At 35.3% G+C, this 12,179-nt stretch overlaps 2 protein-coding genes across 2 annotated transcripts in view; both read left to right on the top strand.

The window, feature by feature from the left end:
• The window catches only part of LOC107687183 (delta(24)-sterol reductase-like), a 13,056-nt gene extending 5,490 nt beyond the window's left edge, over window positions 1-7,566 (top strand). The window contains exons 4-9 of the mRNA XM_016484414.1: window positions 1,040-1,158; window positions 1,239-1,502; window positions 1,684-1,827; window positions 3,386-3,583; window positions 5,883-6,061; window positions 6,209-7,566. Coding sequence (XP_016339900.1) covers window positions 1,040-1,158; window positions 1,239-1,502; window positions 1,684-1,827; window positions 3,386-3,583; window positions 5,883-6,061; window positions 6,209-6,362 — 1,058 coding nt within the window. The 3' untranslated portion in view covers window positions 6,363-7,566. The remainder of the gene's footprint in view (window positions 1-1,039; window positions 1,159-1,238; window positions 1,503-1,683; window positions 1,828-3,385; window positions 3,584-5,882; window positions 6,062-6,208) is intronic.
• Window positions 7,567-10,222: 2,656 nt separating this feature from the next.
• Window positions 10,223-12,179, top strand: part of LOC107687197 (transmembrane protein 205-like) — a 5,325-nt gene continuing 3,368 nt past the window's right edge. Inside the window, exons 1-2 of the mRNA XM_016484427.1 lie at window positions 10,223-10,337; window positions 11,708-11,857. Coding sequence (XP_016339913.1) covers window positions 11,758-11,857 — 100 coding nt within the window. The 5' untranslated portion in view covers window positions 10,223-10,337; window positions 11,708-11,757. The remainder of the gene's footprint in view (window positions 10,338-11,707; window positions 11,858-12,179) is intronic.

Raw genomic sequence — 12,179 nt, 5'->3', positions numbered from 1 at the left:
TATCTTTGTGTAATATTAAAATTTGTTTGATGATCTGAATCTTTTAAGTGTGACAAATATGCAAAAAATAAAAAAAAACAGGAAGGGGGCAAAAACCTTGTCATGGCACTGTAGTATGTAAACAAAAACTAATCGCGATTAATCGTTTGACAGCACTATTTAAAATGCAGAAACCGAAGCTACTTTGTTTGGCCTTCTAAAAGAGGACGATATCCGCTTCGTCATACCTATAGCTGATACTTCAACTTCGCGCTGTGGATCGCCGGCTCGGCTTTCACCGTGGACGAAGCGGAAGTTTTGAGCAGTGCAGAGTAGCGCTTGTTGTTTGTCATTTCTCCGATCACAAATGCAGACATGGTTTTATGTTTACGCGGCGCGATACGCAACGCAATGCGTAAAAAGACAGTATAAGTCATTATAATCAGTAATTATATCCCCACTGGATGCAACAAATGCCTCGTTTATAATGGGTTTTCATGTTTTTGTCTCGTCGCTCCGGCCGGACAGGGCATCACAGTATGGTAAGGGACGTAACATTTCCGTCACACGCTTGAGGTATTCGGCCAATCACAACGCACTGGATAGCTGGCCAATCAGAGCACACCTCACTTTTCAGACCGATGAGCTTTGTAAAAATCGACGGGTTTCAGAAAGGCGGGGCATAGAGGAGAAACAATAATGTACAGTATGTGGAAAATAATGTGTTTTTTGAACCTTAAACCGCATAAACACATTTCATTACAGCAAATACACAAAATACTGTTCTTTTTAGCAACGTCATATGACCCCTTTAAAATAGAAAACAGTTCATTTAAATTGTAATAATATTTCACAATATTATTATTATTTTTGTAAATCAAATAAATGCAGCTGTGGTGAGCATTAGAGACTTTTCAAAGACATAAAAAAACTAACTTTGAACATACCTTTGAACAGTAGTATAATATTAAGTAATATTAAATATTTCATTCAGTTTATTGTGATAGAGGTCTTCCCCATCAAGAAACTGTCTCTCACGAATGTCTCATGTTGTGTTCAGGTGGGCTGGTAATGGGAACAGGCATTGAGTCTTCATCTAACATCTATGGCCTGTTTCAGCACATTTGTGTGGCTTTTGAGCTTGTGTTGGCTGATGGGAGTCTGGTCCGCTGCACTGAGGTGAGGGCATTGTTACAGATGATATAAAACAAACACAAACATAGACATGTTAAAACAAATGTTTTAAAATTTGCTCACAGAAAGAAAACTCGGACCTCTTCTATGCCGTTCCCTGGTCTTGCGGTACTTTGGGGTTCCTGGTTGCGGCAGAGATCCGGATAATCCCAGCTCGCAAATGGGTGAAGCTTCGCTACGAATCTATACGTGGCCTGGATGCTATCTGCAAGAAGTTTGCAGAGGAATCAGCCAATAAGGAGAACCAGTTTGTGGAGGGACTGCAGTACTCTCGGGACGAGGCTGTGATTATGACGGGCACCATGACAGATCATGCAGAGCCTGACAAGGTGATAATGAATATCTGTAATGCAAATCTGATTGCTTTACTTTTTCTATGACCCAGTTGCTACTAGTTCGGCCATTGAGGAGCCAACGTTCCCAGTAGCACTGGTGCATGTTTATCTACAATTGAACACCACTGTGTTATCATAGCATTTAATTTTGTCTCTGTTTTTCTCTGTCTTTTAGACTAACTGTATAGGTTACTATTACAAGCCGTGGTTCTTTCGGCATGTGGAGGGTTTTCTGAAGCTGAACCGTGTTGCAGTGGAGTACATTCCTCTCCGGCACTATTACCACAGACACACCCGCAGCATCTTCTGGGAATTACAAGTACATTACTCTGGGAAATTTCACTCAACAGCACAACTACCAAATTATCTTCTTATTTTTTTCATATTTTGTCTTTTTGTTTTTTAAGAAATAACAAACACTGTGATTTTCAGTGGCTGTGTAGTGTCATATTTCTCAAGTTCACATAGTTGTGTAGAATCACATTAACTTGATTTACAGCAATTCTTCATTTTACACAACATACACCATCATTTAAAAGTTTGGGGTTATATGATTTTTTTATTGTTTCTAAAAGTCCCACCAGGGCTGTGTTTATTTTATTTTATTTTATTTAAAAAAAAAATACAGTAATTTTGTGAAATATATGTTACAGTTTTTTTTATTCAGTATATTTTAAAGTGTGATATATTCCTGTTTTTAAATTTTTTTTTTATTTAGGATTCTTCAATGAGTAGAAAGTTCAAGAGAGCAGCATTTATTTGAAACAGAAATCCTTTGAAACATTATAAATGGCTTTGCTGTCACTTTTTATCAATTTAACAAACTTCTGAATGGTAGTGTATCTTATTGTTTTATCATTTAAAACAAAACAAAAAAACGTTTGTTTTGAAATGATTTGCTTATATTATTTCAGATAAATGTCATTTGTTTTTATATTGTTTTATATAATGGAATGACATTTTTACATTTTTAAGTAAAGCTTAAATGTATAAATACTTTTTGGAAGCACTCTATCTATATCTACTTGTACATATATTATAATTTTTGCATTCATTATTCTAAATTTTCAGGATTGTCTTTATTATTCCTTTATCCATTTTATTTTTCAACGATTATCCTATAATACAACCATTTTATTTATTCTAGTCCACTGTAATTTGAGTTTAGTATTCGATTATGATCTCCACAGTTATGCTAACATTTTGCTGTATGATTAGTCTTGTATTATGATTGGATCTCTAGGGATTGTATCTTATATTATTAATATCAGACTCTTATTGAGAAAGCCTGTTACAAGTTTTAACTTTCAATTTGGCTTTTGGTTTGTGGTGTACACTTTAAGTGCATCAAGAGTTTGAGACACTTAGTCAGACATGCACTTCCTCCTCTATGGTTCCATTAGCTATAGCATTTTTCACTTGTCCCATAATGCATAGTTATAGGGAAGACTATTATCCTTCTCTTCCATCTCAATCAAGCCACGTTTCTCTCTCTCTCTCTTAACCCTTCTCTTTCACTCTCAAACATACTCAGTTTCAGTGTACACCGTTTCGATGCATTATATCCACTAAAGCTGTCCATTAGCTACAGGAAGTGTGCGTTGTCTGTTGAGGGGCAGGACTAGTCTAACATTATTCAATAAATTATGCAGCTAAAGATGGACAAGGTCAGAAGGAGTGTCTCTGACTGTAAAACATGACTTTTCTGAACATGAAGAATGGAGTATGTATACACATATACTTACATTTGCTAACAACACTTCCTTTAATTACTGAACATATTGATTGGTCATTTCTTTTGTCATCTTTTTCTATATCTTGTTCTCCTTATCTATTTCATATTATTTTACATCCACCATTCCTTGTCTGTTTTTCAGGACATCATTCCGTTTGGGAATAACCCATTGTTCAGGTATGTGTTTGGCTGGATGGTTCCTCCTAAGATCTCTCTACTGAAGCTCACTCAGGGAGAGACCATCCGCAAACTATACGAGCAGCACCACGTGGTGCAGGACATGCTGGTCCCTATGAAGCACATCAAGACTGCCATCCTACGCTTCCACGAGGACATACATGTGAGTGAGACATCCAAACACACACATAGATATACACACATTAGGTGAGAACTGATAGCTAATACCATAAATGTATACAGTTTTGTATACGGTTTTTTTATTTTAAAAATATATTAATGCATTTCTTAAATATTAATAAATGTTACATTATTATTTCAAAACATACTAAAGCTTCAATAAGAAATTGTATATTAATTTCAAGTGAAAGCAGGCATCAAAAGCCGCTTTTCCACCGAAATTACCTGGAACAATTTGTCCCAGGAACTTTTTTCCCCCCCAGACCTGTTACTGTCTGCGTTTCCATCGCGGTCTAAAGTACCGAGAAGATTAGGCAAATAGTCTGGTGACGTAGGTCTGCGCGCGTTTCTCAATACCAAATACGCAAATTTCGGACTTGCATCCTCGGTAGTTCGGACTTCGCGAGTTCACCTCAGGAGTGTGAACTCCCGCAGACGGGACGACGCAAGTCCGGTAATTCTGCAAACAGCAGCTTAAGTTACTTGATAACATCAGTCAGCTCACCTTGGCTACTGCAATTTTCCTCACTGTATTTACAATAAGATGAAATATGATATCAAACACCACTGCCTGTTTTCGGTTTCATTTAAACATATTAATAGCCGCAGAAATGTAGTTCAGGAAACGTACACACATTACAATGAAACAAAGTATTATATAAAACAGTATTGCCTCTTTTAATTTTCATTTTAACATATTAATAGATTAATAGAATAATAGAATAAAGACCATAGATTAGATTTACCCAAAACGAATGACATTTTATGTTTAACCACTGCAGAGACATCAGAGCCAGCGGCAAATGTCAGAAGGACTAGCCAAGTTGAGGCTGCTCTCGTCGGGAAACATGAGCACTGAGCGCCGCTGATTGCACGGAGCTCAAGTCTCCGAAATCGGCAAAGCACATTTTCAAATAGATGCTGTCTTTATAAATAAACCGCAGATTTAAGTTTTAAACAACTACATTCTCACCTGAAATAATTTTAAAACTACATTTCATGACACAATAACAGTAATATTTTTTAAAAAATTATACGAATATGGTGGTTGAACTCAACCAATCAGCATGCTCAGCGCACAAGTCCCGCCCCCCGAAAGTTCCGGACCTTTGAAAAAGTACTTCCTCAGGAGCAGGGACTTTCTGAGGGGCAAAGTTTTACCCGGAACTTTATTTAGATACTGGTTCTCGTCAGTATACATAAGCAAATCGGCGAAGCACATTTTCAAATAGGCGCTGTTTTTATAAATAAACCACAGATTTGAGTTTTAAACAACTACATTCTCGCCTGAAATGCTTTTAAAACTACATTTCATGACACAATAACAGTAATATTTTTTAAAAAATTATACGAATATGGTGGTTGAACTCAACCAATCAGCATGCTCAGCGCACAAGTCCCGCCCCCCGAAAGTTCCGGACCTTTGAAAAAGTACTTCCTCAGGAGCAGGGACTTTCTGAGGGGCAAAGTTTTACCCGGAACTTTATTTAGATACTGGTTCCTGCGGTGGAAACACACCGAGGAACGGCCCAAAGTCCCTAGTTCCTGGGGAAAGTTCCTGTGGTGGAAATGGGGCTAAAATGTCTTTTACTGTAGAACAAAATGTGTCGGTCTGTTCCAGTAATGTTCACCACAGTCAGACCTTATTTTACTCAAAAATCGAAAGCTGCTATTCTGAAAACCCATTAGAAATTCCTGGGGGAACGCATGACTTGAAAAGCTAACTCTCTTCCAGGTTTTATGAGTATAAACTGAACAGCTCTAGAGCAGCCAAATCAGAACAATGTCTATGATGGACAAAGAGACAGTATAACCAATATATCAAACATTCAACCTTTTTTTTTTTTTGGGGAAGAAAGTATTAGTTTTATTCAGCAAGGATGCATTAAATTGATCAAAAGTGGCAGAAAAGACATTAATAATCTTACAAACGATTTTTATTTCAAATAAATGCTCTTCTTTTGAACTTTCTATTCAAGATCCTGACAAAATGTAACACAGTTTCTACAAAAATATGAAGCAGTACAATTGTTTTTAACAACAGTAATAAGAAGAAAGAAATGTTTCTTGAGCTGCAAATCAGCATATTAGAATTGAAGCATCTTGTGACAATGAAGACTGGAGTAATTCAGCTTTGAATAAATTACATTTTTAAATCTATTAAAATAGAAACCCGTTATTTTAAATTGTAATTATATTTCACAATATTGCTGTTTAAAAAAGTGATTGGATGTACAACACTGTAGTGCATTGATTTGTTGATGGTTATGTGTGTGCTGTAGGTGTATCCTCTGTGGCTTTGTCCCTTCGTGCTGCCCAACAAGCCAGGAATGGTGCATCCTAAAGGAGATGAAGATGAACTGTATGTTGATATCGGAGCGTATGGGGAGCCCAAAGTCAAACACTTTGAGGCCAGATCCTCCACACGGCAGCTGGAGAAGTTTGTCAGAGACGTTCATGGGTCAGTTATGACTTATGATTAGGCCAAAGTTCAACAACCTGTTTCTAAAATTCAGTAAAATTATCTGTGAAAAAGGTCTTTAAAATGTAATTGTTGAAGTAATACTGTAGGGTACTGTATAACACAAGTCCTTCCTTCCATTTCTAGATTCCAGATGCTGTATGCTGATGTATATATGGAACGACAAGAATTCTGGGAAATGTTCGATGGCACATTGTATCATAAACTCAGAAAGCAACTCAACTGTGAAGATGCATTTCCTGAAGTCTATGACAAAATCTGCAAGACCGCAAGACACTGAATCCAAACAAACGTGAAAGGTGTGACCAGTAGAACAGCTGAAAAAACTGTACTTCCCTTTTGTTGAAGGAAATTAACACATTGGGCAAATACTATTATTTCATGAAGGAGCACCAGCTACGTTTTCAACCCCCTTGTCATATATCTATGTTTAAGACAAAAAAGTAAAGGCCCTTATTATTCCTAAGGTTTAATACATGCTTAGATTCATTGAAACAATATATACTGCTTAACAGACAGTTCGTGTACATTCAAAGGTGAATAAATAAACTATAAATGAAACTATTTTAGAGTACTTTGTATAATGATCTGTTAAGCATTATATATAATTGATTTCATTTTGTAATAAAAGAGTTACCAATGATTATTTAAAAAAAATAATCATATTTGAGAAGATATTCTCTATTTTCCTACATTGTGAATGTTGCCTACCTCAACATTAATGTCTTAATATTCAGCACAGTCATTTATTTCTGAGGTGTATTCAAAGGGATATTTTATCTACTAAAATCATTAGAGCACTTCTTATATAAGCCTGGCACAATTTGTGAATGCATTTAGTATTTGTATTAGACCCATAAACTACCACTTTTTATTAGAAAGCACATACACAGTATTTGTGATAATTATGGATTTAATTTTGTCATTAGTACAGTTACTGTTATTGTTGGTTACACAGATTAGGTTATTTTAGGTCTATGAACAAAACTATAACAATACTGTATTTGTGGCCTTCTGAACGTGTTTTTGCCCTTTTATACTGTGTTTATACAATATATTTCTGTATTTGTATTTTCACTGTACTGAAAGTGTATGGATGTCACATAATTAGCAGTCTCAACATACCCATTAAAATTAATAATTTAACTCCTCTACAGACTGCTGTGCTGTCCATAACAGTGAATTTGGCTTTGATCATATTCAGTGAATCTCTAATAATGGAGCCTTTGGAAAGTTTTCCTGCTTTTTATGGTGGTGCTTAATGTGTATTGGTTGGGTTGAGTGGATTTATGGCTGAGGAACATATGCTATAAAAAATAATCATTCATCTGCTCCAGATGAACATTAACGGCTCCCAGTCTCTCTCTGTAACATGATGCCGGCACATTATGATAATACCTTGTTCAGCAGTCATCTCCTTGTCATATTAATTGACATCCTTGCTTCAAGAGAACATTTTTATCTTTTTGGCAACATTATTAATATCCCCTAAAAACTAAACCATACAAATCATAACTAATATCTATTATCCTCAAAAAAAAAAAAAAATGATGGAAAAGGATTCTAAATATTTATTTATTAAAATATATATTATTTATTATGTATACATATACACACACATTCAGTATATATTTTGAAAATATTTACATGTACAGTATATATATATATATATATATAATGTTTTATATTATAAATAAATATAGTTAATATATAAACAACATATTTTTCTTAAATATATACATGCATGTGTATACACAGTAATATACACAGTATAGTCATATATTATGTAAATAAAAACTTTTATTTTGGATGCGATTAATCGTTTGACAACGCTAATACAAACACAGCTAAATAACTAGCTTTTATGAACATTACTTTACAGACTATTGAGACTCAACGGACCGCTGACCATGTCTCCCTCTAGTGACTGAATGCCACATTCACATCTTTTCTTTCTGGTGCCTGTGAAATTGACAGGTTTCTTCTGCATAAGATCTTGTTATTTTATAGGAACATGAGCATGTCATTAGTATTATCACTTGCATAGGTTAGTATTTTAGGTCTAAAAAACATGTTTGTTGCATTTCCAGAGGCACAAGCAAATTATTTCATAAAATGAAATGTGTTTCTCTATAGGTTCCTTCAGTTTGAAGGGCTAGAGATATCTGTTTTGTGCCCCCAAACCTGCCAAAGCTTCCCCATAGACAACATAGAGATTTGTGTATCACCTAGATAATATACAAAGTTTTCTTTTCTATTAGGCTACACAAATGTTTGCTTGAAGTTCCTAGTATTTTTAGGAATCACTGATGTTGTTCTCCTTCAGCTGCACATAGTAATTGCTGTAATCTTATGCCCTGAACAACTGTTCATCAAAGCAGTGAGACAACAGTGAAGAAAGCGCCCAAGAGAATTAGCCTGTCCTTTGCTCATTCACACCCATTAAATACAAACCAGTGACATGTTGAGCACTAATTAATCCACGAGTTTGAACATGCCCTATAAAGCCACAGTGAGAGTGCATGCTGTGATTATTTTCTGTGAATATTTACAGTCAGAACAGCTATAATTAAGGACTTTATCAGTTAACTGGTCCTTTGTTGTGGTGAACAGCTGCTGACATATCAGATGCTTTGTACAAAAATTATGCAAATATTTGTCAAAAAAAATCAAGTGTTTTAATTATTGTAATACCACTACTAGTTGTAATAATATTACGTGTGTGTGTGTGTGTGTGTGTACAGTATATACACTACCAGTCAAAAGTTTTTGAACAGTAAGATTTTTAATGTTTTTTAAATAATTCTCTTCTGCTCACCAAGCCTGCATTTATTTGATCCAAAATACAGCAAAAGCGGTAATATTGTGAAATATTTTTACTATTTAAAATAACTGCTTTCTATTTGAATATATTTTTAAAATGTAATTTATTCCTGTGATTTCAAAGCTGAATTTTTTAGCATCATTACTCCAGTCATGATCCTTCGGAAATCATTCTAATATTCTGATTTGCAGCTCAAAAAACATTTATTATTATTATTATTATTATTAATATTATGTTGAAAACAGCTGAGTGGAATTTATTTAGGTTTCTTTGATGAATAGAACGTTCAGAAGAACAGCATTTATCTGAAATAGAAATCTTTTGTAACATTATCAACATCTTTATCCTCACTTTTGATCAATTTAAAGCATCCTCGCTAAATAAAAGTATTAATTTTTATAATTTCTTTCCCCCCCAAAAAAGAAAAGAAAATTATACTGACTCCAAGCTTTTGAATGGTATAGTGTATATTAATGTTACGAAAGCTTTTTATTTCAGATAAATGCTGATATTTGGATCTTTCTATTCATCAAAGAATCCGGAAAAAAATATGCTCAGCTGTTTTAAATATTGATAATAATAATAATAATAATAATAATAATAAATGTTTTTTAACAGCAAATCAGCATATTAGAATGATTTCTGAAGGAACATGTGACACTGAATATTAATGATGCTGAAAATTCAGCTTTGTGTCACAGGAATAAATTACATTGTAAAATATATTCAAATAGAAACCAGTTATTTTAAATTGTAAAAATGCTTCACAGTATTACTGATTTAGCTGTATTTGTAGTAGAAGTAGTAGTAAACAAGTAAAACACTAGCATTTTTATATAAAATTTGGGACGCAGGTAAAAAGTGTCTTTTTCTTGGTAAATTTATGGAATTTCATAACATAGGCTATACTTTAGGTCTACTTTATATTATTGTCACTGATTTTGCTCATTCACACCCTTTATGGTCTGTATTTAATGGGTATAAATATTGCAGGTTCAGTTAAGAAGTGTTAGGATTAGGTTATATGCATTGCATTTATAAATAGCAGCTGTATATAAAACAATAAATTAGTTTTGTTCCCCATTTAAATAGTTAAACGGTTCAACGTGTGTGTGTGTGTGAGTTTGTAAATGTACAAGAAACACATTTTCCATTCATCAATAATTACCATAATCAAGAAAACCCGTCTACACACAGCACGCCCACCAGTGTACAAAACCACGCCCAACAATAACGACAACATACACAAACCACGCCCACCAAACCACTCCGACCGCTTGGAATGCCGAGTACGCATAAACCCCGCCCACCGGTCCGAGCGCTATTGCGGCTGCACACCGGTTCCTCCTTTATCGTACATTTATGGTGTTGCTACTGGCCGTGACGCGCAACCGGCCATCGACGTTTTACATAGTCACGGGTGATCGTCTGGTAAGTAGATCGACATCATGGAGACAGCATGTAGCAGTAATGAAATCCAGTCTGTCATAATCCAGGTGTAGCCGCAACAGAAATGACGTGCTACGAGAGCTTGTCTGTCTTCTACTGTAAATGGGTGCCAATTCAAATAGGAAAGAATTTTCCTCTGATGTTGAGTTGCTGTGCTTAATCGGAAGCTTTGGAGGTTTGGACACCATGACTGTATCTGAACTAGCGAGCTGCCTATATAGACAGCACTATGCGTAATTATCATAGACTGTATAGTAATTATAGGCGCGTGCGTACTCAGAATGAGCCAAAGATGCAGTCTAGGTAGGCAGCGTAGTATGTTTTGAGACACAGCCCACATTCTGGACATGGCATTAGTAGTGAATCAGAGTAGTTCACTTACGCTTACGATTCTTAAAGGGACAGTTCACCCAAAAATATTTTATATATTATTTGTTATATAAATTTGTTATATATTTACCCTCATGTCTCGTATGACTTTCTTTCTTATGTGGAGCACAAAACATGTTAGTTAGATTGACAGTCTCTGTCATATGTCACTTTCTTGGCACATTTTCCCACACAATGAAGTGAATGGTGACATGGGTCAGGGTTGCCAAGAGTTTTTACTCTTTACGTTTTTACAAGAGGTTTTACTCATTACGTAAATTGTATTTGACTGAGATGCTTGTACTGAAATATTTCACCCATTTTATATTCTACCAAATTTGTTGTGAAGAAGGTGCATTTTTTTTGAAAGACTGTTTTTTTTTATATAATTACTTCTAGCCTATAGTGATTTTGTTTATATTGTGATTTGTTTAATGCATACCAATGACTGTAAAATATATATTTTATGTATGAAATTAGCATATTTTAAGTTATGTTGGGCCTAGGGTCAGTGGGGTAGTTTTGGGTTAGTTATGATTGGCCATTGGGATAGTTTTGTTACTTAGATCTGGCAACCCTGACTATGGTTGTCATGCTTGGTTTGGAACAACATATTTGTGACAGAATTTAAACATTTTAAGTTGGTTTTACTTTCAGATTTTAAGAGTATTCTCCATTTGTCTTGTTGCTTTGTTACCACCACACAATAGTTTGCAGTCAGTGTGCCTGATATGATTTATATTAGGTGCAGATCTTATTTAAGAAGGTTTGTTCCATTATGGTATGCCCTGTTAGTCGTGGGTAAAAGGTGATTGCCTCTACCTCTTTTGTTTATAAGGCAGGGTGTGTTTTGTAGTGTGCATGATGCATCAAGTACATGACTTAAGACATTTATACTGTTATGACTTCTGAGTCTTACATAAATCTTGTGTGATTTAAGAACAATAAGGCTGATGTAATTTTTGTGTCACACCTTTAAACAGCATAGTGACAGTGAGTGAGGGAGGTGAAAGACGATAGTGTGCCTGTGACAATGTCTACAGACCGAGAGCCTCCCGTCACTGCCAAACTCCTTCACCTCATGTTTCTCTCCACCTTCTGGGGAATGCAGATATGGGTCACCTTCATATCAGGTAGGTGTGGTCACTGTTTTTCATTGCATTTCATTGGTGAAGGATCATTAATAGAATGATTGTAGTGTAGGTTACCTTGAATCTTAAAATACATTTGCATAATGTCTGCCCACGTTCTACGTCGCCAACTTGCCCGCCCACAAACAGTAAAATGTCTGTGTGGTTAACATCATGTGGCGAAGATGCTGTATCCTACGCTGTGAGAGTAACTTTGTTTTATCACATCTTATAATTACCACAAACTTGTTAACACTTGACACTTACCACTGAGAAACGTCCTACTCCAGTCGTGCTTGCGAATCAGTCTCTTGTCGATCAGCCA

This window comes from Sinocyclocheilus anshuiensis, unplaced genomic scaffold (genome assembly GCF_001515605.1).
Source record: "Sinocyclocheilus anshuiensis isolate Anshui unplaced genomic scaffold, SAMN03320099.WGS_v1.1 scaffold1355, whole genome shotgun sequence".
Lineage (NCBI taxonomy): Eukaryota > Metazoa > Chordata > Actinopteri > Cypriniformes > Cyprinidae > Sinocyclocheilus > Sinocyclocheilus anshuiensis.
The sequence above is the reverse complement of the archived record's forward strand: the minus strand, read 5'-3'. Positions and strand labels throughout refer to the sequence as shown.